The 26354-nt window shown below is 33.8% G+C and overlaps 4 protein-coding genes and 1 pseudogene across 13 annotated transcripts; 3 read left to right on the top strand and 2 right to left on the bottom strand.

The window, feature by feature from the left end:
- Positions 1 to 513: 513 nt before the first annotated feature.
- Positions 514 to 1668, bottom strand: LOC25481893 (guanine nucleotide-binding protein subunit gamma 2-like; annotated as a pseudogene).
- A 1192-nt stretch (positions 1669 to 2860) lies between these two features.
- On the top strand, positions 2861 to 4870 carry LOC112419296 (uncharacterized). The gene has a single exon (XM_024776754.1). The coding sequence runs from the start codon at positions 2861 to 2863 to the stop codon at positions 4868 to 4870; it is 2010 nt and encodes a 669-aa protein (XP_024632522.1).
- Positions 4871 to 10819: 5949 nt separating this feature from the next.
- Positions 10820 to 14652, top strand: LOC25481894 (ribosomal RNA small subunit methyltransferase H). 2 transcript variants are annotated; one of them, XM_039831890.1, is made up of 5 exons: positions 10820 to 11091; positions 12019 to 12261; positions 12524 to 12592; positions 13058 to 13250; positions 14049 to 14652. In XM_039831890.1, the coding sequence occupies exons 1-5, from the start codon at positions 10909 to 10911 to the stop codon at positions 14459 to 14461; spliced, it is 1101 nt and encodes a 366-aa protein (XP_039687824.1). In that variant the 5' UTR covers positions 10820 to 10908; the 3' UTR covers positions 14462 to 14652. The 2 variants fall into 2 exon arrangements, with proteins under 2 accessions (XP_039687824.1, XP_013465755.1); XM_013610301.3 differs by having other exon boundaries at positions 10821 to 11244.
- Positions 14653 to 15300: 648 nt separating this feature from the next.
- Positions 15301 to 19289, top strand: LOC25481895 (uncharacterized). Of its 8 annotated transcripts, none has more exons than XM_024780409.2 (8): positions 15301 to 15457; positions 15621 to 15732; positions 16500 to 16736; positions 17399 to 17507; positions 18010 to 18055; positions 18332 to 18417; positions 18592 to 18650; positions 18894 to 19289. In XM_024780409.2, the coding sequence occupies exons 1-8, from the start codon at positions 15454 to 15456 to the stop codon at positions 19051 to 19053; spliced, it is 813 nt and encodes a 270-aa protein (XP_024636177.1). In that variant the 5' UTR covers positions 15301 to 15453; the 3' UTR covers positions 19054 to 19289. The 8 variants fall into 8 exon arrangements, with proteins under 8 accessions (XP_024636177.1, XP_024636183.1, XP_013465756.1 ...); XM_024780415.2 differs by having other exon boundaries at positions 16504 to 16736; XM_013610302.3 differs by having other exon boundaries at positions 15621 to 15705.
- Positions 19290 to 20297: 1008 nt separating this feature from the next.
- On the bottom strand, positions 20298 to 25729 carry LOC25481896 (protein starmaker). Of its 2 annotated transcripts, none has more exons than XM_024775227.2 (3): positions 25569 to 25729; positions 25021 to 25383; positions 20298 to 23051 (listed from the first exon to the last, which is right to left on the bottom strand). In XM_024775227.2, the coding sequence occupies exons 2-3, from the start codon at positions 25353 to 25355 to the stop codon at positions 20669 to 20671; spliced, it is 2718 nt and encodes a 905-aa protein (XP_024630995.1). In that variant the 5' UTR covers positions 25356 to 25383; positions 25569 to 25729; the 3' UTR covers positions 20298 to 20668. The 2 variants fall into 2 exon arrangements, with proteins under 2 accessions (XP_024630995.1, XP_013465758.2); XM_013610304.3 differs by having other exon boundaries at positions 25564 to 25722.
- Positions 25730 to 26354: the final 625 nt, after the last annotated feature.

Here is a 26354-nt window from a genome sequence, read left to right on the forward strand (position 1 = left end):
GACCTACTGCAAATAACCAGTAGCAAATCTAACTATCGAGTGGAGTAACTCACAAGTAAAGGTGGACTTTTAATTCTTCTTCTATAGTAATTTTTTGACAAGGAAAACGTAGCATATTACACAATTTAATTATTTTGTCTCTGTTTGGTAAAAAAAGAAGATAATTGATAAGCCAATTTATAGTGGATGATTTATAAGTTAGTTTATAGTTTTTAACGAATAAGCTAACTGATTGAATTTGTAGTGTTTGGTAAAATTAACCGTTGAAGTAGTTTATAAATATGAAATGACATAAAAAAAAGTATATTTAACTAATAATTTATTTTTTCATTTATGATTGCATGGGTAAAATTGAGATAAGAAGTGATAAGACTCTTTATAAACTTGTGAAAAAAATGTGTATAAGCTATAAGCTCAAATATATATTTTTTGATTTTAAGCTATAAGCTCAAATATGTTATCAAAGATTTCTTTTTTAGTCATATAATCTTATAAGCTATTAGCTCAAAAATGTTATAAGCTATAAGCTCAAATATGTTTCTTACCAAACAAAGCATTTATCATCTATAACAATATTTCCTCTTATCGTTATAAAATGTTAAATTATGAATGAATTCATAGATCACCCCAAAAATATGTATACAACTAAAAAACATTTTCTAAATCCAGCGCTTATGATTTCGAGAGTTGTGTGCTCCTCCGAACCATCTATCCCAACCAGAACCAGCATCAACTGTACCTTTAATCCTGCAACCATGTTACATGTTATCAACTCATATGGTTAGGACAATATACACATGTGTGTGTATTAATCTTTATTATTTGAATCCTTTAAATGTAATATTGTGAGTTGTAACAAAAGAAAATGTAATATTGCGAGTATCAAGAATCAAGATGTTCTTAATTTTACCATGGAAGCATAGGATCTGGCATGGATTCAACGCTTGAAATGACACTGCAAATTAATTAAAAGCACAATGAATGGACCATTCAATGATGAAAAATAGCACAAATCTAATTTAAAAAGTATTTGTTTTTGCTTTGCTTACTCATTGCAGACTGTGGAAGATTCACCTATTGTTTCAAGTTTTTCCAACTCTTCCTGCATCATAGGTTCAAATTATTCAATATCAATTTATTCTAGTTTTTTTCTTGAGGGAATCAACTTATTCAATATATAATATATGTAAATTAGATATACCAAGAAGATATATAATTATGCAAACTAAACAAAATAGAGCATAATACTAAAATATAAATGAGATAAGAGTTGACCTGGAGAATATTGATTTGGTTATTAAGGTTAGATATGGAAGCTTGCAATCTATGTTTTCCGTAGAAGCCAGGGAAAGAAACAGTTCCAACTTGTGCAAATGGAGTAGGAACCTTTTCTTTCTTTTCAATGAATTCTTCTGATTCTCTTCCATCTTCTGAATCTGTTACTTCTATTGATTGCTGTCTATCCATGGCACAACCTTGTTACTAAGTAATTACTAGTATTATGAAAGAAGGCTACCTAATTCTACAATCAAACTCATCTTATAACTCCATAAAGCAATTGAGAAAAGGTTTAATAATGACATGGTCAAAGAAGGAGGGTGGAACATGACTTCAAGTGGGAGTGGACCAAATAGATATTAAATAACCAAATTATATGAAAAAGAGGTAGAGGGGAAGGGGACAATAGGGGTTTGATTATTGTGAGAGTTAGCTAGTTTACATTTATTTTATTTTATTGTGTAGGACAATAATAGTTTATATTAATATCGGATTTGTGGGTCCAACAAAATAGAAACAAGATGGGTTGTGGAAGTAGTCTCTCTTTTGGCAAAAAAAAAAAAAAAGTAATCCCTTCATTCTTATTTATCAGCAAAATTGTGGTCTCAAATATAAGAAAAATTTGTTAAATTCAACCCTATTTAGTATTATTATTTTTAAAAATACTGCTTACTTCAAACTCAATTTATTTACAGAGCAAGTACATTTTTTAACGATATTTGAACGGTTAATATAATTTTTTATTAAATAGTCTAATGAGTAGATTCACACACATTATATATGAAGAAATAGAGAATATAAACTCGACCATTTCATATATCTCTGGTAGCTATCAGTTGAACTGTATTTACGAGTTAACGTTAACACAATTTAAACCAATAGTTAATTATATTTGGTGGATGCTCGATGAATACAACAAAGTATTGCAACACATTAACCATATATTACAATTTTTTGTTTTTGACAAAGCCATCTATTAAAATTTTAAACATAATTAATCATGATTATTAACCAAATGAGTTTTCATTTTTTAAAGTAAATTTGGAAATCCAACTACTACCAGATTGAGACGAGAATAAATTCTATGCCATGAAAATATTTTTCAATGAAATTTTGGTCAATCATTTATGGCTTTGAGTAAAAAAAAAAACTTGAGTTTTTCCGAACCCGTCACTAATAAGGAGAGTTCGTTAAACATTTGAGTCTATTCGATTGTTCAACTTTTGTCCTTGTCTGTATAACATGACTATTGACTATGATAAATAATCTTGTAGCAAAATATAAATAGAGTAATTACAATTTAAGGGTTATATTTGGAAGAACAAACAATGTTAGTACAGTACTGGCCGTTTTTCACCTCAATGATAGCAATACCAACAAACGACAAAACAAAATATACCTAGGCCGTCACAAATTAGTTACAACAATGTTTCTGTGAAGCTACTATTTTTCTACTCAAAATTTGGCTCAAAGTTTTCAAAGCAACCATTTTTCACATTCTCATTCTCAGTTTCTTAACAAAGATTTGAGCTTTTTGAAGAATAGTGTCAAACTCAAACCCATGATGAACAAAGACACCATCATGGAGGTGAGGGAAGATTTCATGCTTTCACCTGGTTGTGAGAATGAACCAACATTCAGAACAGCCCATTTTCTCAAACCCACAGCAAACTCTATTGATGAACCACCTTCAAAGATTTCATCATCTTTTGTTTCTGAACCAAATGATTGGCCTTTGAAAATCCATTTCAATGGGTGGCGCCAACAAAACTCAAAATGGGATAAGTGGGTTGATGAACTTAAACTCAAACATGAAACAGTGTGGAAGAAAGTTGGCATCTTTGAAGCTATAATGAGCACCAAGTGTCGTCGTATAAAGAAAAATCAAAACTTGTTATATGGGATTGTTGAAAAATGGTGTTGTGAGACAAATACATTTGTGTTTCCTTTTGGTGAAGCCACAATCACTTTGGAGGATATTATGGTTTTAGGGGATTACCCTGTCATTGGTGATCCTGTTTTCGTTTCGCTTGAAGACCAAGAAATGAAAGAGATTGAAGATAAATTGATCCTTGCAAGAGAACAACTTTATAGGAAACAAGGAGGTAGGCCTAGAACAACATTATGGATGGATGTTTTTGTTGATAAAGGTAGTGAAATTGAACATGAAGCATTTCTTGCTACTTGGTTGTCGGTTTATGTTTTTCCTCATAAAGCTTTGGTGAAAAAATCTTTGTTTCCTATTGCTGTTCATCTTGCTAGAGGAAATCCTATTGCTTTGGCACCGGCTGTTTTAGCTAGCATATATAAGGATTTAACTTTGTTTAAGAAAACAATAGTTGGTTTGTCAAAATATCCTGTTGGTGGCGATAGATTTTCTAAGGAGGTTAGTCTTCAATCACCCTTTTACTTGGTTCAAATTTGGGTGTTGGGAAGGTTCAAAAGTTTACAATCACAACTAAAAACCACGATGACCAACCACGGAGACCCTTTTTGGTTTAGGTGGCGTATGAGTAAAGACTTGAAAATTGAAGATGTTAGGTTGACATTAGACTCAGCTATTGATGATTTTATTTGGCGTCCATATGTTAGATATGCTGATAAGCGTGGAATGTTTTATCCATATGATGAAATTTTGGTACCATTTAAGAAAGATTTGGTGGATGAACAAATGCTGTCATTTGTTATATGCTTGAGAGTATCTGAACTTGTTGGATTTGACTCTATAGAGCAGTATCTGCCACATAGAGTTGCTATGCAATTTGGAATGGATCAAGATGTTCCAAGTGATGTGCCTAGATTCAATGAGGCTAAATCCATTGCTTGGAAACACTACTGCAGGCCCATATCTGATAAAAAAATGTATTTTCCATCGAGATTTTTTGAGGGAAATGTTACCTCACGTTATGCAAGGTGGTGGAAGCAATTGGTATCTGGCAGCAACGATTTTGTTAAGAAAAGTGTGCAGCAGAAGAGATGTGCATGTTCAACGAAACCTAGAGCTGATGTAGGAAAAGCTAACAAAAGTGGTAATGATGTTGGTGTTCCACCTGGATTTCCTCCCAATCTTGTTGACACTCTTAGGTACAAGTGTGGTGGCATAATCCATGAATCTAAGCATTTAAATAACCAATGTTCGTCATCTTTAGCTGGTTATGAAAAGATATTACCACTGAAGAGGTCAATTTCAAAAGATAACATCGAACTTTCAATAAGGTGTTTGGAGGAAGATTTTGAAGATGCAAATGGGAGAGAAGAAGCAAGATGCAAAAACTTTTCTATCAGAAAAAAAGTTACTCCGAACAACAATGTAACTGCTGCGCAGCAATATTCTCAGTTTCACTCGGATATGGCTGCTCAAGCAGACGCTAAAGAAACAGCTGAAGAAAAAGAAAGGGAAGCAAGAGATGATGAAGTTATGGTTTTGTTAAAAGAGGAATGCATGAAGAATCAAGAGGAGCTCGCACGTCTGGCAAGACAACAGGAAGAGATGTTACGGTTAATGGGTTTGTGGGAGAAGAAGGATGAAGAGTTGAGGCAACTACTCACTAGTGTTTTGAGGAATCAACAGCCATCATCGTTTCTTCCTTAAAAAATTTTGTTTTTGACTTTTCTTTATGAAACTCATGACATTGATGCTCTTTTATACTCTTCATTTTGTTGATAACAAATGAAGGAGAAAGTAATATTAGTTTTAATGAGTTATGATGTATAAATTTTTATTAACTGATATGCTTGTGTTATTATTTATCTATAAGTAGGATTTGCATGACTAAGACATTTTGCTATGTGATAAAGAACATATAATGAAGTGCAGAAAACAAAATCATGAAGTGAATCTAATCTTAGCAATTTTGTAACGGAAGTGAAGCATAACTCTTTCCTAATTTCATCATGAGTAAGTTAACATAGCTCTTATTTCTAGATCCTCTGCTGTCAATTTCTTTCTGTATCATCTTGTATTTTTCATATGATTTTCTGCTGTTATATATCAATGCCTTTTTTCTTGTACAACATGTGCTACATAACAGCTTTCATTGGTAGTAAATAGTAGTAGGTGACTAAATGTGAAGGGACTGAACTAGAGGCTGTTATGCAGATCATGGCAATATTGAAGTCATTGAAGATATTGATTTTGTTATATGAAGAGTGTAATCGAGAGTATCACTTCATATAATGTTAACAGTCATTGTTGCTATGAGTGTATGAGCTGCTAAAGTAGCTGTCTCTTCTCATCTACTTTGTTGCTTTACTCAACCCTTTTCAAATTTTCAAAGTGTCATGTTTATTTAACATTTGTTCAGTTGTACTTGTCATTGTAGATATCAGGTTTACGATTATCTTGATATTGATTTCAAAAGAATGAAATCCTACAAATTGCTTTGAAAATAAAGGGTATGAAGAAAATACCTTGATGAATGACCGAGAGGCAAGGCATCTTATCTAGAATTTGGGACTGGTGAACCTTTCTTGATTAGTAAGATATTAGAGCTGACATTCTAAATGTTTAGTAATGAGCCTTTATATGGAGCTTCTTACTATGACAGAAATTCCATTTTATACATTATTACGCTACATGTTCCATTAAAGTGTATTCCAAGATAATTAAGTCTTTCTTAAACTGGATTTTCAGTCTTTGAATTTCTGTTGTGTGCATACCTGGTCTTAAGTTTCCTCAGAGTTTCATTCTGATTACTCTTTCGGTGCTCGTCCTTGGCGGATATTGTTGCCCAAAATGAAGTATTTATTTTTGTAGGAATTAAACATGTAAACTGCTGGTTCAGTCTTAATTCGGAAAAACATCTCCAATGTTGTGCTGGTTGGTTTGCTTATGCCTTCACTGCATCTTATTCGATTATGAAATTTAGCAGGGGGTTATGCGTTCATTGCATCTTACTCGATTATGACATTTGTTTATGTAAAACGACATAAAAGAACATTCTTAATTTATAATAGAAGTTAGTTTATTGTTAACAATTTTTGCATATATTGATTTTGTAACTAGATTATGATCCCCCAAATCTCTAACTCAGGAAAATATAAAATGAATTTGGATATTGATCATTTCCACACAAACGCGCGCACGCATGCGCTCACGTCCACACACATAGACATATGCATGTAATCGAGCCAACTCATGCACCAACTTTATTGATCGATTGAATCAACCTTCACACTTGCATAGAAACAAACAACCTTCACTCTTATATGTATCCAAGCAGGCATTGGAAGTCTCTTCGGTATTTTCAGTTAACACTTTGAGTTATTTATTTATCTCCAAATCATGAAAATGTCGTTTACTTTGCAGAATTTTTGGGTCATCTTTGCACTGTTCCTTATCTCAAGTAATGGTGCATATGAGTACTTGAAGTTAGCCCGAACATGGCCACCCACATTTTGTTCAACTAACCCTTGCAAGCTTGGTAAAAATACAGATACTAAATTTTATATTCATGGGTTGGCCCACAAACCATTCTAATCCTCAACCTAGGCAGGAATGCCACCACTAGTACGGCAGTAAGTATATTAAAATATCTTACTTTCTCATTATTTTAACCACCACCCTAAGAAAAAATAATCTTGTTTAATTTTATTTTTTAAAAACCTTTTCAGAATGGATTTCCAAGGTATAGTTCACAATCTAGGCTTGCAGAAAGTTTATAGTTTTAATAGCTTAGTCATTATATCAGCAATTTGATCCTATGAGCTGCTTTGCACCATTTTATCAAACCATCTTTAGTCAAATCTCTAAGGAAATGGTACCTCAAGTCAAAGTATTTTCACTTTCCATACATTATTAGGTTCTTAGACAACTTTACAAATGAGCTACTGTCACAATATACAACTGTGCAATTTTTTAGAGAATCCTAAAAAAAAAACTCTTCCATTTCAACACACGTGTGCATGAACGCACGCACGCGCCACACTCACATATATACGTATGCATGTAATCGAACGCGCCCACACACACATGCGTGAACATTAAATTTGCATAAATTGTTTTATGAGAAACTCCCTTTCTATATAAGTTAAGAGGCTCAACATGTCCCTGTGAGCATAGCTCAGTTGGTAGGAACATGCATTGTTATATGCAGGGGCCGGGTTTCGAACCCCGGACACCTCACTTATTCACCTTAAAAAAGGTGAATTCTAGCCGTTAGGCTACTTGACAAAAAAAAAAGAGGCTCAACATGAAAGATGATCCTGATTCTACATGCACAAAAGTCTTCCAATTAAGTTGTCTGCATATTGGATTTTGTGGAGTATCTTTTACTTGGTTTCAACGCATCCAGGGGAAATAAAAAGGTCTTATGTTTACTATTGGCACATCAATACAATTTCAATTAATTGCCACCATTGTCGAATATTCTCACTAACTCCCGAAGTCCACACATAAGTTATGCTCTCTCCCTCTAAAACTATAAATTCCTTTTAAGAAAAAAAATGTTAACAATTGTCCTTAAGGTATCTAACTTATTCCTAATCCTAATTAACACTCCAATTAACGCTGCCAACCCTAATTCTACTGTTTTTAGGCGCCAATTGTTATTAAAACCATTGGATCTAATCACTTAGTGCGCCATTAATTTCTACATCTAATCATGAAATTTGAAATGCATTGGAAAAATATGACAATTACTATGCACACCGCTCAATACATGACTTACTTCCCTTCTAGCGTGTATTTTCCAAGGCTCTTTCTGAGTGTGTTCAATACCGATTTCTCTCTTCTTCCTCAAGCATACTCTCTCTGTCCACCGCCTCCGCCCTCATATGGCATGGGCCTCAGCCTTAATACACCGCCTCTAAACTTACCCCGTCGACAACGCTACCTCTCCCACCTTCTGCCTCGCGTGTTGTCTATCGCCTCCTCTCTCTCTCTCTCTCTCTCTCTCTCAAACAATGTTCATTGTAAATTCATCATTGGTTGTTGGTAGAAGGCTCTCGATGGTGGTTAATATGGGTGCTTTCCGTTCATGCCCTCTATCTTTACCAACCTCTCATGTTGTCGGCTCTGCCATTCCACCATTTTCGCTTCAGAATTCGACCTCGCCGCGATTCTCCGATCACCTTCCGACAGTTTCCGAGATGAAATTGGAAATGTGAGCTGGTGAGAAAGCAATGCCGAAGTCGCCGCCGTCGTTGGAGACGCATTGTCATTATATTTAATATTGATAATTTTATTTAATCTTTAAACATTTTACAATATAATTATTTTTTCCCCTTAAAAAAATATTTATAATTAATTTTTTATATAATTATTGCAATATTATGCGAGTCTTAGCATGTTGTTCAATACTTTACCTCCATGAAAAGCAAATCAACCATAGCATCTCCTTATGTATCTCCGAACTCCCCCTCCGCCTCCTCACCCTCAACCACCGTCGTTACCCCTAAATATCGCTGACATTTCTTTCAAAAATCCGATTACAACACACATGAACCACGGGCTCGCCACGACGCTTGGAATTTGACTCGATAATTAACTCGTTGAACACGTTCATTACTTAGATGAAATAAACTTAAATTATATAGTTCGACTCGTTTGCTTCATAAATTGGCTCAATTATATGTATAAATGTGTGTGCGCACGAGCACGTGCGCGTGTGTGGGGAATTACATGTACTAATTTTAGTATACTTTTTATATTAATTAATAGTTTTTTTATTCTTCGTAGATTGCTATGTTCACAACATGACAACACTAGTCCACCCAACCCACATTGTCTTCATCTTGATCTCTTCTTGTTCAGTCTCCCTCAATCAACTCAACTAAAATATCATAGCTTTTACATTCAAAAAACATCCTGTAGATTACAAATATGAAATTAATCACAGGCTAGTGGCTACTCCCAGTAGCTTTCATTGTCGTTGTACTAGTGCTAGTGACCGGCAACGCACTACACGATCCGTCCTAGAGTTCGATATGATGGGCTTCCCACCTAGCTAGAGGATAATTTAGGTGCACCGCAGGATTGAAAGGTTGTAGAGGCGTACATAGAGATCGCAAAAAAGAAACGTGCCCGCAGATATCTAATGATAAAATCCATCATGGACACATGACGGGTGGTTTAACAAATATGATTATAATAAACGAGTATTTAAGTACTTATTACTTTATTAATGCTATGCTACTGCTCCTTTAAGTGTTGCTTGCCAAGGGTACTAGAGGCACCATTTTTAAGCTTTGGACGTTAATTAATTGATTGGCAATTGGAGATGCATTAGGTAAAGGTGATTCTCCCAACAAAGTCTTTGAAAAACCATAATCTTTCTCTTATATATGTTTGTTTCTTTTCTCTTTGATGATCTCCAGTATTTGGTAAGGGCTGAATAGTTTTAGGTCACCGATGGGAGGCTTAAAATTGTGAATCACCAAATTTTAGAGAACATAACAATAATTTAGTCGGGGCAGGCAACACATTTACCTTGAGAAAAAAAATATTTAGTATGAAATTTATCAACAATGTATATATTGATTTGTCTTAACATTATCATTCATTTGATGTTTTTGTTAAGCATTAAAATTAAAAACTTAATATCATGGATTATTTTTTTTCTTCAAGAAAATGGGGCAAGCCCAAAACTGAAAAAAACTAACTATTACTACAAGAGTCAACAAACCTTTAATCTACCAACAAGGCATAAGAGGTAAAGTTGAGAACAAAATAAAAAATATGACTAGACAAAAGTAAATTATGACCACACTATGCAAAAGAATTTGGCGCATAATTCATCTAGACGATGAATATGTCGCACCTTACATCTCAACAAACGGTTAAAAAGATCTTGAGATATTTTGAGTCTGCAATTCAAAACTTTAGAAATGAGGTTAAAGGTGTGAAATTTTAATTGATAAATTTTGAAAACAACATTGATGGGCTAACTAACCAGCATGTCATGGAAAGGTAACTTCTCTACAAGCCTCCGTTTTTGTTGGAAAGCCCCTCATTTATCCGAAGCTAACTTCGGATAGTGAAAATATCTCACAATGCATGTTTTAATAGGTATTTTTTTGCTACAAATTTCACAAAGAGTTATGATATTTGTACAACCATATCTAACAACTTTGATCGCAACTTTTATTTACTCTCTTCCTATTGGTCCAAAACAATAGAGAGAAAAAGAAAGAGAGAAATTAAGAATATAATGTAAGTATGAGAGAGAAAGTTGTCAAAAATTGTCAAAAAGTGGATGTACATATATCATTTCTTTTTCACAAAATGTAAGATCCAATGGGCATTTTTTTTCCTTTTCAAGTTGAGCAACCTGGTGCATGAACAACAAACATCTCATAGAAAAGAGTGGTGTCAAAATTTTCAATCATATACCTCTAGTTACTCTGCCATATTCTTTGAACGATTTAATAATGAAGACATAACAAGAAGGGTTGACCCATTTTACCACTCCTAAATTTGTGTTTAATTGTTAACTTTTATGATTTTTTTGTTATGATACAGAGAAAAATAAAAAATAAAAAATATTATGAAATTAAATTAAAAATGAAAAAATAAAAATAAATAGAAGCACAAATGAATGAAACCTCTTCTCTTCTGGGTTGGGTTGGGGTTAGAGAGAAATGAGAAAGTGTTTGTTACTACCACAGCGAGTTTAGGTCTGGAAAAACGAAATGGCAACGATTTCTAAGATATCGTCACTGTTATTCTCTTCATCCAAACCTAAACTCATTCACCACATCCTCTCTCCTTCTTCTAATCTCAGAACCCTCACCACTGCTTCTTCCAGAATCACAAAGACCAAGAAAACAGAAGCAGCACTTGCCAAGGAAAAGAGAAGAACGCGTTCTGACAAAGAACTCGACCAGGAGACAATTATTGAGCTTTACAACAATAACTCTCATCTTCATGTTCCTGTTATGCTTTCTCAAGTCTTAGATGTTTTCTCAAATTGTTCCTTAACTTCTTTTGTTGATTGTACTCTTGGTGCTGCTGGTCACTCTACAAATGTTAGTTTCATAAACTAATCATCAGTAGAAATTTTTAATTATAGAAAAGTAGAAGAGATAAGCTGTTTTGCTCAAAATAAGCCTAATCCAAACGGGACCTAAGATAACTTGTCAAAATAGCTTATCATATGTTCTTAAGTTGTTTTCAACTTATTTTATCTTTTATTATAGAAATAGTTTATACATACCTGCTTATGCTATAAGCTCCAAATTAAGTTGTTTATACAAACATGTCTTAAGTTCTATGCATTCACATTGTAAAACACAATTATCCAATCAACAGAATATTATATAGCTAAAATGGTGAAATCTGATTTTAGAGTTTTACATTGCATAATTCTTAAACTTAATGTACTTTGTTAATCAAGTGGTTGATGAACTTCAGTTAAAGTCGAATCCATCTGGAGTATCTGACTTTGATTCCTAGCTGAAACAATTATTGGCTAGACTTCATTTCCATCCCCACCCAATCCCCAAATTACTAGGGGCCCTAGAAACTGGGGGATTAAGACCATAAAAAAATATACTTTGTATATCCTTATAAATTTTCATGTCATTATAAGAGGATTTTGACTCTCCCATTCCCTTCAAGAAATTGAATCACACAATAAAGATTTAAAATTATTACTCTCCTCGTCTCTATTTCTCTTCAACCAAATACTATGTAAAAATGTTGATTTCGATGCATGTTAGATTTTTTTTTATTAGTGGTGCTTATGCACAAAGCTCATCTTTCTCTGTTATTTCTTGCTATTGAATGGTTGAATGGAATAGGTGATTAGAGGTCATCCGGAGTTGAAGTATTTTGTTGGGATGGATGTGGACCCTGTGGGGCGTGACACGGCTCAATCCCGCATCAGTTCAGTTTTGGACGATAGGGAGTCTAGTGTGAAAGTGTTTACTGTGTTAAGGAATTTTAGGCACATCAAATCTGTGCTTAGAGGAACGGGCGAGGAGCACTTAGGGGCTGCGTCTATTGATGGCATCTTGATGGACCTGGGCATGTCATCTATGCAGGTTCATTTCCCTGCTTTATATAGGAACATACACTGACTTGCTTTCTTGTGTTGTGTCATATTCATGGTTATATATCGCAGTTATATTTTTTTCTTAAAGACGTGTTGAAATGCTATGTTTTGTGGCTGTAGAATGTAGTTCAAAACCATGATTATGTCTTATCTTATGGTGCTGGAATTTGTGGTTGAGTTGAATCTTTCATCATGTCTTGAATGACGTGAAGTTTTCTTATTGTTTGTTCCGTATATGTTTTTTGTTTTAGGTGGATGATCCTCAAAGAGGGTTCAGTGTGCTTGGTGATGGACCCCTTGATATGCGCATGGATCCTCAGGTAGACTTTAATGCATTTAGGAGTTCAATGAAAATTTACGCTCTTTGGAGAAAGAATAGATATCCTTGTAAATTATTTATCTGTAGAATAAGTGCTTTCTGATCGATTACTAGGAGTAAAAAGTGTTGGCATCATGTAAATGTTGTAGCATTGTATGGTGCTTTATTTTGTAGTCTCTTTTCTTAATTTGAATGGTCCAACTCCAACTGAAGACATGTATTGCTATTTCTATAATACAGTTTTGTGGATATATAGCCTGACTTGTGCTTCTGTCTAAATTCTAATCTTCGAACTTTCACGCTAATGAGATATGCCTATTTCCTTTTGCACCTCATTGTAATATTTTTGAGTGATTGATTATTTAAGTAAATAAGTTACGCGTTGCATCATATTTTTTCGCCTGCTTACTGCAGAGTAATACATGATTTATCTTTCCTATTAAACTGATGGACAGGCCTATGACAGGCAAGCCTTAAAGCAGAAGACATATTAAATTCTTGGCCAGATACTGAAGTGGGCCGTATCCTAAGGGATTATGGGGAAGAGAGTAATTGGCGTACTCTGCAGAAGAAAATTGTCCTAGCCCGTTTAGAAGGTGGATTACATTCCACTACCGACTTGCTGGATCTCATTCAGCGTGTGACTCCTGGAATGAAAGGTCTGTTGTCCTTCTCCAGTTTTCTATTGCAGCTCTATTTTTTTTCTAGGACTATAAGCATCATTTCTCATGCATATGCCATTAATGATCGAACTACAATTTTCAAATTCATAATATGGTATCACATGGTAAAATTTTCCCCCCTCCACCGTAACTATCCCTTCATATTCAAATGCTACTCCAGATCCCACAAATGTTTACTACATTTTCTCCTAATGAAAATTCCTACCTGGTACTATTGTCCCCAATTCTCGAAGACCATAACTATACCATAGTTGGGCTTGTGCTATGACGATGACTTTACAGACCAAGAACAAATTCGATTTCAAAGGTGGTTCAAACAAGAAATTTTTTGAGGAAGACACACTCTTTTGACTATGACTACCAAGGGGATATTGTCTGCATTTCTCAACTTCATGTTGATCTTTACTCCTTGAAACAAGCTCTGATATACCTTTGGTTGTTTACTTTACCAAGCTCTGATACCATATTTTGCATTTGAGAAATGTAGTAGTTGGATTCTCATTTGAAGTATAAAATATTTTATGCAAGTAGTGGACAATGGCAACTAAAACTGAAACTAATAATAGATCAAGATTAAGTGGATTTTTTATCATCTAGTAGATTACACGATCTAACATGTTATTTTCTTTTCAAAGCCATTCTTGACCTACATGTTTTCTGGCATATGAACGATTCGTGTCGTGAGCTTTGACTCAGGCCTCAGGCCACAAAGTTTTTCATGGAAAGTTGCGAACTGTAATTATTAACATGCAAATTTTGATTACACTGTAACAGGGGGGAGACAAGGTTGGATAAAAACAGCAACCCGGGTATTTCAAGCATTGAGAATCGCTGTCAATGATGAACTGAAGACTCTTGAGGATTCTCTCTATTCTTGTTTTGACTGTCTTGCACCTGGTGGAAGGCTTGCTGTCATATCCTTTCACAGTTTGGAGGACAGAATTGTGAAGCAGACATTTCTTAATATAATTAAAGGAAATGAAGACATGGGAGAAGGGGAGAGTTGCAATAGTGATCTTAGGAAGATGATTGATGAAATCAAAGAAAAAGAAGCTTGGATAAGACAAGTAATGCCTGGATCAAATGGAATTATTCTCACAAAAAGACCAATCACGCCATCAGAAGATGAAGAGAACTTGAACCGCAGAAGTAGAAGTGCAAAGCTCAGGGTTATTCAAAAGCTTTGAAGATTCATAAGATTGCTGTTTGGAGTAGAGCTCTTAGAAATATGTGTATTCATAAACTTGTCCGTATCTTTGCTTTAGAAATTATATTCACTCATCAGTAGAAAAGTTCTAGGTTTTTGAAGAAAAACGATATTGAAATAAAAAAATTGATGTCATATTTGATGTCAAGTATGACGTTTTTTTGGTTTTTATGTGTATTTTTTAAATACATGAAAAGTAAGAGAGAGGTATGTGTATTTTTTTTTAAGAGAGATATATGTGTATTTTTTTATATATTAGAAATGTCCGAGAGATATAGAGATAAATATACACGATATCACTTAAGGTGTCGGTATTTTGTTGCTCAAATAACACAACTCATCTTTGAATGACTTGCACATAAGGTTGCAACATTTTAAAGAATTTTTAACTTGAGTAAATGCAACTTTTTAAACATAAATAGACAATTTGGTCAATGAAAATGTCATTTGTACTCATTTGATTTTTGAAAGTCAGCTTATTTAAATTGGTTTGAAAAATTAAGAATTACTAATGAATTTATGTCACACTGTCAATTGACTTAATATTTACCTTTTTACTAAATAATTTGTCTAAATTTTCAAAATTCAAACAAATAATTTGTCTGTATTTTTTAAATAATAAATTTTAAATAAAATCATAAAAATATTATACTAAAAAAACAGTGATGATTAAGATTAAAAACAATTAATAAAGGAAATCTCTGTCATTTATTTATTTATTTATCTATGTCTAAATATATGGATTAAAGAGACAAATTTTCAACAGGTTAGCATGCGAATAACCATGCATACTAGTGAGTGGTTAGCAAACAACCTGTATTTGTTTTGTTTTTTTACTGTCAAAGGAAACATATACACACACACTTGTTGTGACAGTTAGGGGGAGTTGTGAGTGACAGTGGCATTTAAGAGATAAGATCAACTCTCAACTCTTTTTTGTCTGTCTCCCTTACCACACAGATTCATTGATTGATGGGTGATTATGTAACCAATGTTTTTTTTTCCCTTCACTTTTCCACTAGCTCTGCAATCAAATTATTATCATTACTAACTAAAAAATATTCCATAATTTCAAGATTTCACAGTTATTGGAGCTGATTTTTATGTTCCATTAATAGTTTGGTTCTTTCTTTTTGCAGCAAAAGCAATCCTTTTGTGTAACAAATGGTATGGACATGGACAACAATTCTGGGCCACACATTCCTTCCAAAATTTCACCCACTGGTTTGTTCACTTACCTTCATTACATTGGTATGCATATTACACACACATAACAACTTTTACCTTCACCAATTTGGTAGCAGTATAGATAAGATATGCAAATTTACATTTTTTTCCTTCATATTTTTGTGCCGTGTCCGTGTCAATGCTTCATAGTGCTTATGAAAATAGCTTATACGAAAACAATATCAGTTTATTTTATCTTTTATTATGGAAATAGCTTGTAACAAGTGCTTATATATATGATAAGAACTTATGATATACGCTGTAAATTAAGTTGTTTATCCAAGCAGGATCTAAAGCATAATCGTATTTGCTTTTAGTTTTTTGATAGACAAATATTAGTAAGTTAGTGATTATGCTAGTGTCCTAGGTTTGAACCTTGGACCTCCTTCTTACAACGCCTTCTGTGTCTCTTAGTTCACTAATTAAGCTACTGTCTGTCATGGGACTATACTCACTTTTAGGGACAAATTTGTCACTTTCTTTTCACTTCGTCTCCTGTTTTCAGATATTTGTATTCATGATTATTTATCCAATGATGAGAACTTCTTTTAACACTTTTTGTGTGTGCTTTTTCAAAGACATTTTTACTTGGATATACATGATTTATTTGCTAAATTGAGAACTAATTGTGTACTATGTAGCACCTTTGTTTCTGCTCTATCTGAAATGATTGAAGTATCTTTTTTTTCTTCCATTTTTTTCCTGTTGGATTGTAGGTCTCAAATCTTGTGAACTTTGATCTTTTCTATGAGTTGTTACTTTTGTTCATAAATTTGATTCATTTATTTTAGTAAGAAAATGGACATCAAGGTGAAGGCGGTGACTTCCTCGGATTCAAATGCAAAGAAAGCAAATTTGTTTGCTGCCAAAAAGGAAAGAGTTAAACTACCAACATATGATGATGATGATGTTCTTGGAGGAAAGGAATACCACATCAGTGAATTTCTAAGCCAGCCTAGTGGAATTGCAGCAGTGTTGAACACAAAGGTCTTACAATCATTTCAATCTCTTGATGCTAACACATACAGGTCTGACACATCTTTAATTCTTTTCTGGTGGTTTGGAGAATGCAAATAGTTTCACTCATCTAAATATTGAAATTAAAGTAAAGTGATGTTCAGGAATAGTTTACAATTGGCTGTATATATATAATTCTATTTCTATAGTCAGTACTGAAGATGAAATAGTTCAGCAGATAAACTCAGTTTCACCATATACAAAATTGGTCGAAAATACTATTCCTTATATTTGGAATGTGTGACTATGGCCCTGTATGAGTAAGCAACTAAATGAAGCGCTTATAGCGAAGTGCTTATGTATAAGCTATTTTTTTAACCAAAGATAAAATAAAGTCAAACTATTTCATGTAAGTTATAAGTTATTTTCATAAGCAATCTTGGAGAGTTTATGTGAACAAATGAAGTAGATAAGCTTAAACTATTTTCACAAGTGCTTATGGTTGTAGATAAGCTTATATAAGCCAATCCAAATAAGCCTTACATAATCAATTGTGACAATTGATTATGTAAGGCTTATTTGGATTGGCTTATAGAGTTTAGACAACAAAAACTTCTTTTCTGAATATACTATATATATTATGAACTCTAGCAATTAATAACTATCTTATTGTTCTTGTGCTGTGGAAGAAGTTTGAATCTGAAATAGAAATAATTACTTATTGTATATGCAGGTGTGAACTTCCAAAACTTAAACTTTTGAAGTTTGAAGTTTCTCCTTTCATAGATCTGCGTGTTACCTCAACTGATGAAGATTGCTTGGTTGAAATGATTTCTTGTAAGGTGTTCCCTTTACAGGATTTTACAGCTTTAATTTTTTTCCTTTCGGTAGAGCAACAGATGGAATGAAACACACATATGCGCACACACGATGAGATGCATTGACATGCATGCAACTCATCCCTGTGTATTAAATCTTAATCATCATTCTTGAAAATGGAATCACATTCAATATATACTCTTCTCCCATGAAGTCACCTGATTACAAAGCATGTCTTTTTCATGCTGTAACACATATAATGAGCTTAAATCTTAAATCAAATAAACATATATTACCATTTTGATTTGAAGAATTGTTGATTTCCTTTTCTTAAAATGAAGACTTAAATTTCTTCAATGCATCAATATATCAATTTTCCTAAAACATGCATATTTGTTTAACTAAGGCCCTAAGATTCGATAAACGTGATATAAACTTCAGTTTTATTGAACATGCATCTTTGCAACATTCTTAGCCACTTATCCCATTTCATTTTCGAATACTTCACTATATTTTTTTTTGCAGTTTGAGGGTTCAGAAATTGTGGAAGAGCTAAACGACCACTTTTCAGGTATCTGCTTTGTGTGCATAGTTTTTATTTATTTTGATACCATATTATTCGCGCAAAGCATCCATCAACTTTGCTGATGACTAATCTCTGTTGGGGAGCTTGTCTGACCACTTTTAGTGGGGTCTTTCTTCCCAATCAAATTTTTTTTCCATCCACAAGGCTCGAACTTGAGACGTTGCTTAAGATATCTAAGTCCACTTTTTGTGGGGTCTTTCCTACCAACCACATTTTCCCGTGTCGCAGCAATGTTTATTAATCATTTCTATGGATTTGCAGCATTTATGGTAAATCACATGACATGGAGTGACGCTGATATTGAATCATTTTTGGAAGTTGATGTGAAGTTGAATCTCACACTTGAGGTTACTCTTATACTCAAACTAAAAATATAGCATATATTGTCAGTTTTCACATTCATATTTGATTCCTGCTTGATCCTTGCTATTTCAATTTCTTATCTGCATATAATGTAAACATTTTTTAATATTACTGTACTTATCATTTTTCTTACATCTAAAAAATATTCTGTTTTGCAGATCTACACACGACCATTCACTGTAATGCCTATTTCAGCTGTTGAAGGTCCTGGAAACATGTGAGTTATTTAGTTCATAATCTTACAGCTAACTCAATGTAAAAACTGATCAACTGAATGACATTACATTGAAAACGGAAGATTACATTACAACTAACTCTTACCAAATTTGATTGAATGGTTTGTCTGAGAACAAATATTTTCTTTTAACTTTCGATGCTGTAGTTTTTTCCTTGTGATATTATATGATTCTATGCAACTTAGAATCAGATATTATAATATAGAAAATGTGGCTATGTGCAGAATGATGCAAGCTTTGGTGGACAAGCTCGTGCCACTTCTACTTCAACAGATGGTACAAGGTTATGATGAATGGGTTCAAAAGCAAACGTATCATCTAAACCAGTCTTCTAGTGAAGGAAATTTTGTAGTAGAGACAACAGAGGGAGGGAGAACCTTTTGATGTTTATGAAATAGGGAGAGAAGAAAATGATTAAGTACAAGCATTTGGTTTTAGGAAGTTTGTGTTAAGACTGTCAATGTAATGTCTCTTCTGCAAGTATCTTATTTTTTTGGTTACAATAAATTGATTTTTAGTTTGGTAAGGAATTACATTATTATAAACTTATAAGTGTTATCTGAGCTTTGCAGCCTACCTTTATATGTACATGGCAAAGAAAAAAACTGTTAACAGTGCAACACGTGAGCTATTCATGGTGAAATATAAAAAATAATATATAAAATAGTTTCAGAAATTTTGCAGTATTGAAAAATGTCGTTTTATGTAAAAAGTTATTGGTCTAAATTGATTATATACCATCTTTAAACTCACCTGTTTTGGATAAGTGAGAAGGCATGCTTGAAGAAAGACATATATTATTACTCTCTAAAGTTTAAAATTTTATTTTGTAACTTTATCATTTAAATATTTTTTAATCAATAATAATATTATGAAATCAGGAAACATACAACATATTTTAGCTTGATATATGTCTACATTATTTTTAATCAGGATACACTTGTATGTTCCGGACAGGGGCTAGCAAAGGTAGCTAGCAGCAGTGGCCTTCAAGTGATATTGGGAGGGTTATGAACAAAAAAACTCAAGTATACATGACTTTTAAAAATTGCTCAAAATTTATTATGATCCTTACCTTCTAAATAATTATTTTAATCATTTATGCTTAAAATGTTGTACAAATTTAGTAATCTCTATTAAATATGATTTGAAATATGTTATTCTCAATATATTTATTCAATATTTCCTAAATCAGAGGTGAAATTGAAATTCCAAATGAGAATCAAAATCAGGATCAAAGTAAATTAATGCTATGAGGAAAATCTGTATCACATTCAAGTTTTCATTTAACCAGAAGTACAATTCAGGCCTGAAGTTGATAGCTACCGTCTACACGAACAAACAAATGGTATTTCAAACAAAAAGTAACAAGCAGTTTTCAATATTCATATTTGAACCCAATCAGTTTTTTTTTTTTTTTTTCATTCTCAGCAGAAAACAACTAGGTTCAGCCCATTATTTTGATTCACTGTCACAGTCCTCTATCATTCCTGTAGAACAGCTACTAAACAGGACTTTTGATTCAAAAATACAAAAAAAACTGATTGCTTGAGTTGCAGAAATCTGTCATTATGAAATTTATGAATTACCGCCATCCTACTATGGTGGCCTTTACTTGACTTTTCATCTCATCAAGCAAAAATGTCTACTGTCATTCATGAAAATAGCAGGATCAATATATCCAGTCTTGGAACATTTAACACTTTCTTAATAGGCAACACACCAACAAAATTGACCAGTTGGAACTCAACTTGAAATCTAAGCAAACATGAATAATAGTTCAAACACAAAATTACATGCTTTAAACAGCAGAAACATAAGACAACAAACAATACTCACGTCCACATTCAAAGGCTAAAGTAGTAAACAAGCATGCTCAATTCCTGGACCACAGTATTTGGTTTTCATGCTTCTCCTTTGAACTGGAAACATGGTATTTGGTTTTCTGGGAGTAATCCACATGACTATCCCTCTTACAGCCTTTATTTTCCCGCTCTTCCTACTCCCTTCTGTGCTTTCTTTCTCCACGATCATCATCATCCCTTCTATAATGCCTTCTTTCTCCATGACCATCATCATCATCCCTTCTGCTGCGCTTTCTCTCTCCATGATAATCATCGTCCCCTCTGTACTTTCTTTCCCCACGAACATCCTCATCCCTTGAGCTCTTTCTCTCTCTGTGATCATCATCTTCCCTTGAGTTCCTTCTTACTTTGCGATCATCCTCTTCCCTTGAGTTCTTCCTTTCTTTGCGATCATCCTCATACCTAGAGTTCTTTATTTCTACACTGCCATCCCCATCCCTTTTGTTTTGTGCTTCTCTATGACGACCCTCATCCCTTGAGTGCTTTCTTTCTCCAAAATCATCTTCATCCCTCAAGGTCTTTCTTCCTGTACGATCATCCTCAATCCTTCTAGTCTTTGTTTCTCTAAGATCATCCCCATCCCTAGAGCTCTTCTCTCGTCGGCCATCGCCATCCTGAGAGTTCTTTCTTTCTCCTCTGCCACCCTCATCCCTTAAGTTCTTTCTTTCTCCGTAATCATCCCCATCCCTAGAGCTCCTTTTCTCTCCACGGCCATTGCCATCCCTTAAGTTCTTCCTTTCTCCATAATCATCCCCATCCCTAGAGCTTCTTTTCTCTCCACGGACATCGCCATCCAGAGAGTTCTTTCTTTCTCTACTGCCAACATCATCCCTTAAGTTCTTTCTTTCTCCATAATCATCCCCATCCCTCAGTGACTTCCTTTCTGCATGTTCATCCTCAATCCTTCTGATCTTTCTTTCTCCGTGATCATCTTCATCCCTCAAGTGCTTTCTTCCTGTAGGATAATCTTCATCCTTTCCATGCCTTCTCTCTCCACGAACATCTTCATCTCTTAAGCTTTTCTTCTCCCGGCGATCTTCCTCGTCCCTTTTATGCTTTCCATCTCTTGAATCATCTTCATTCCTTCCATGTTTTTTTTCTTCATGGTTATCCTGATCCCTTTTATAATCATTATCATTTCTTCCCTTCCTTCTTGTTTCATAATCCTCCCTATTCCGATCAATTCGTCCAACAGATTGTGATTCAACATCCCTGTTATAATTTCTGCCTCTCTGATCAGAAGTTTCATTATCATTCCCTCTGATCCTAGCTGATTTAGAATAACCATCTCTTTCTTCATTTTCATTTTGATAAATTCGAGATTTTGACTCAGACTCTGTTTTACCAAACTTCCTATCTTGTCCATCATGCTTAGCAAAGTTGACAGTCTCCCTATCTCTATCTCTATCTTCATCAATTTTCTTTTCACCCTTAGCCATTGTTTGACTTCTAGAATCTGGACCCTCTTTATAGTCTCTCCCATATGATTTTCTTAAAGAATCCAATCCATCAACCTTAGCACTATTTTTCCCTTTTCCTGCAGCATTACCTCTGTCATTTATTTCCTCCTTTGGCTCGCCTCTCTTCGCTACAGACCCAACTTTTTTAGTTCTTCCATACCTGTGATCACTATCACTGCTGCCAGTTTCACTATCACTGCTACTCTCATCAGAGGAATAGTATGTCCGCCTTTTAACATGTTTGTCTTGTCCTGAAGCATTTCTAACACTGCCTCTACCAGAGTCCTCATCAATAGAACCGTACCTCCTTGTTTTCTGCTTCTCAAGTCTTCCATGTTTCTCTTTCTCACTATCAGCATCAGATTCCTCTTCAGAATCATGACGTTTGCTCGTCTTTGCGTGCCTCTTCACTTCACTAGTCCTACGCCTGGGCACGCCTTCATGATGATCAGAATCTCCATCTGAATCATGCCTCTTACTAGCCTTTACTGGTTTTTTATTACTTTTTCTTGCACTCTTGCTATCCTCACTATCAGAAGAAAAATCAGTATCATCACTGTCATCCACCCTGCTTTTCTTGCGGTGCTTAGATGTGCTCTGCTTCTTTTTAGCCTTGACCTTCCTCTTAGCATCACTATCAGAATCAGATTCATCACTACTGTCGGTACTCACTCTACTGTTCTTCCTTCTGCCTGTTTTCTCATCATCCGTACTGCTATCTGAATCAGATGAATCATCCTTGTACTTTCTCTTGGGAGTTCCACCCTTCTTGTGGCGCTTTGTGTCTTTAACACTCTTTTTCTTAGTAGTTTCTTCTTTTTGAACTTCCTCCAGTTGTTTCTTCCGACTGAAATCTCTGTCCAAAAAGGAATGTTCAGGTTTCAAAATATGTTTTGCATCAGCAAAAGAAACATCTTTCCCTTCATTTCCAGCCCCTTCATCATTCCCATCTGTATTTAATTCATCAGCTTCAGATATTATGCCAAGAGCAGCTTTCAATGTTTCCATCTGTTTTTCCTTTCTAGCAGCAATTTGGTGACTCTGTGTATCAGAAATCCTGAAAAATCCACATAAGTTTTTGTTAGTGATACTTAGGTATTAACTTTGGAAACACAATTCACAAAAACAATAGTTATGAGTGTAAGCCTTTCTGTAACTGCATTTATAAGCAATGAGAATCTGTATATATTACAGATATATTTTTTTCATGAAAAAAAAAAGTCATTCTAAAATTATTGTGCATAAGTATTTAGAATATATTGGAATCTGAAAAAGAAAGAAAAAAAAACAGGTTTTATGAGTGTTTTAAGCTCTGTTCAGGAAGGCCAAGTCAATATCTTAAACATATATTTGATATTTAAAAAAAATTTAAAAGAACTTCATGATTAATCATATAATAGTTCAATCAGACTTAGTAGATTTAAAAAAACATTTTAGTGTCCCTAATTTCTTTTTGAAAAAAGTAAGCCCTCCCACCCAAAACCATACATACCCTCAGGAAACTACTTAAAGTTGATACTTAAAAAATGGGTGGTAATCAAACAAAAAGATAAACTTATTCTTTACACAAATCCCTGAAAAAAACACGTTTTTAAACAACCTTAAAATCACTTTTTTAAAAGCTTAACCAAATGGGCCCTTACCATTACCCCGTGAAACTATGTCTAATTGCATCCAGCTTCTAAATCACACACAACCAGTCTAAAAATTACAAATTGAAACAGCAGTACTCCAACATGCTAATCTTTTTTTTTTATCAACGGAGTCCTGTGCAAATAGTTAATTAATTTATTTATGCAATTCATAAACCGCCCCTAACATGAAACTAACCACTTAATTCAAACCAACAGACAAAAACCCTGTAGCATCCACACTTCGCATTGAAGGCATGTCATGTACACGACACTGACACATGTAATTACATTGAATTTTAATTTTTTTAAATTATTATTGGTATCAAGGTGTTCAGTGTCCGTGTTTGTGTCCGTGCTAACCAATAATTCATAGAGAGCATCCCCAATTCAACAAACAGCTAAAAGATCAAATTATCACTCACACATCAACTAAAACAATCAATGATCAGTAACTGCAGGCAATGAGAACATGTATATTTCAGATATTTTTTCATGAAAAAAAAAAGTCATTTTAAAATTATTGTGTATAAGTATTTAGAATATTTGGAATCTTCTAAGAAAAGAAAAAAAGGTTTTATGATTATTTTAAGCTCTGTTTGGGAAGGCTAAGTCAATATGATTTATGATCATATAATAGTTCAATCAGACTTAGTTGATTTAAAAAAAAAAATCGTGTCCCTAATTTAAAAAGGAAAAGTAAGCCCTCCCACCCTAAACCCTCCATCGAAACATACCCTCAGGAAGAGGAAGCTACTTAGAGTTGATTCTTAAAAAATGGGTAGTAATCAAACAAAAAGAAAAACTTATTCTTTATACAAATCCCAAAAAAAAAAACACATTTTTAAACAACCTTAAAATCACTTTTTTCAAGCCTAACCAAATGGGCCCTTAACATTACCCCCTGAAACTATGTCTAATTGCATTCAGCCTCTAAATCACACACAACAACCAGTCTAAAAAATACAAATTCAAGCAGCATTAATCCAACATGCTAATTTTTATTTTTTGTTATAAACAGAGTCCCGTGCAAACAATTAATTCATTAATTTATGCAATTCATAAACAGCTTAACATGAAACTAACCACTTAAACCCACAGATAAACACTCTGTAGCACCCACACTTCTCATTGAAAGTGTGTCATGTACACGACACCGACAAATGTGATTACATCGAAATTTAATTTTCTTAAATTATTATTGGTATCAAGGTGTTTGGTGTCCGTGCTTCATATGACAAAAAGAATATCATGCTAAAGAACAATTCATAGAGAGCATCGACAATTCAACAAACAGCTTAAAGATAAAATCATCACTCATACTCACACATCAACTAAAACAATAAATGATCAGTAAACAATCCTAGCACAACTATCAAAATCCAAAACACTCACTTATCCATATTGGATCCGTCGTTTTCGTCAGCTGCAGCCTCCAAGTTATTCCTCGCCTCCTCAAGCTTCTCCGCAATCTCAGCCTCAGTATAACCCTGATCAATCAGCTTATCTTCAAGAATAACAAGCTTCAGCTGAATCTGACGCTTTCGATCATGCTCAAGAATCTCTTTGTTAGCCTTTCTACTAACACCAGCAGTACCCTGATCTCCCTCAAACCCCTTCATATTCTCAGCAACCTTCGAAGTTCTCGGCTTCACGAAGAATTTGTTGCTTTGAATGTACCCATTGGTACCTGACCCTCTTGGGGTTTGTAACCCTATTCCGTTGTACATATTGTTCGCAACAAATCAAACACTGCAACTGAAAACCCCAAAAAAAGTATATCAGAAACCTTAATTTCAACAGAAAATCATAGATCTTATATAGAAATCTGATGCAAATTTAAGAGCGAGTTTGTTGTTATTCAAACGTAGAACACGAAAGGAACAAAATCAGAAACCCTAATTATAAGAACGGAAATGAAGAGATAAAAAAAATTACCTTACCGTAGAAAAGAAAGAAGAGAGGAGAATAATCCGTTCGGAAAGCGATTATAACGCTGAAATGAAGAGGCTAGAAATGAAGCAGTGATTCCGATAGCGACAATGTTGATATTTCACGACTGCCGATTCAGATATTACTTTGGGGATAATACTATTTGCACCGCTATTTTGGTTAATACACCACATACAATTATACATTTATACATTCTGTATGTATATATACACTCTATAATAAAGAAAATATCTTAGTTTTTTTTGTTTGATTTTTTCTTTTTTAAAAAATACTCTTAATTTTCAATACAAATAATACATGTAATAAATATAAATAGATAGAGTAAATGTAACAAACACGATATGAATATACACATATCTGTTTTTTTATTATTTAAAAAGTGTAACAAACTAAATTAGTATATTTATAATTTTGAACTTTCATCTAATAACAATCATGTATTATGTCAAATCAGATCACTTCAGTCTATTTTAATGGTGTAATATAGAAAAATAGATTCTTATTAAATGTCGGAGAAAATTTAATTCGGACTAACAAAATATATTCATTAAACACTCATTTTAAAAAGAGTCACGACAACATTCTTTAAAAAAAAAAAAAAAATTGCGACAACATGTTCTCTTTGTTATAAGTTGAGTAACTTAACTGGTTTGAACTAATAAATTAAAAAGTTGAAAAAATTAAAAGTCTAAGGTTTAAGTATTGACAAAGAGGAAAAAAATATTAACATACTAACAATTAACTTAGCAACATTTGTGACTAAGAAAATTCTCTTG

The sequence above is a fragment of the Medicago truncatula genome, chromosome 1, assembly GCF_003473485.1.
Source record: "Medicago truncatula cultivar Jemalong A17 chromosome 1, MtrunA17r5.0-ANR, whole genome shotgun sequence".
Lineage (NCBI taxonomy): Eukaryota > Viridiplantae > Streptophyta > Magnoliopsida > Fabales > Fabaceae > Medicago > Medicago truncatula.

What these genes read in the sequence shown, in the direction of transcription:
- LOC25481895 (XM_024780409.2), top strand. An exon ending in CACTTACCTTCATTACATTG is followed by an intron (nt 15,733 to 16,499) that starts GTATGCATATTA and finishes CATTTATTTTAG; the next exon opens with TAAGAAAATGGACATCAAGG. An exon ending in TTGAAATGATTTCTTGTAAG is followed by an intron (nt 17,508 to 18,009) that starts GTGTTCCCTTTA and finishes TTTTTTTTGCAG; the next exon opens with TTTGAGGGTTCAGAAATTGT.
- LOC112419296 (XM_024776754.1), top strand. Translation starts at nt 2,861, where the DNA reads ATGGAGGTGAGGGAAGATTTCATGCTTTCACCTGGTTGTGAGAATGAA.
- LOC25481896 (XM_024775227.2), bottom strand. Translation starts at nt 25,355, where the DNA reads ATGTACAACGGAATAGGGTTACAAACCCCAAGAGGGTCAGGTACCAAT. An exon ending in GACGGATCCAATATGGATAA is followed by an intron (nt 23,052 to 25,020) that starts GTGAGTGTTTTG and finishes TGGATTTTTCAG; the next exon opens with GATTTCTGATACACAGAGTC.
- LOC25481894 (XM_013610301.3), top strand. Translation starts at nt 10,909, where the DNA reads ATGGCAACGATTTCTAAGATATCGTCACTGTTATTCTCTTCATCCAAA. An exon ending in ATATGCGCATGGATCCTCAG is followed by an intron (nt 12,593 to 13,057) that starts GTAGACTTTAAT and finishes GGCCTATGACAG; the next exon opens with GCAAGCCTTAAAGCAGAAGA. An exon ending in TGTGACTCCTGGAATGAAAG is followed by an intron (nt 13,251 to 14,048) that starts GTCTGTTGTCCT and finishes ACACTGTAACAG; the next exon opens with GGGGGAGACAAGGTTGGATA.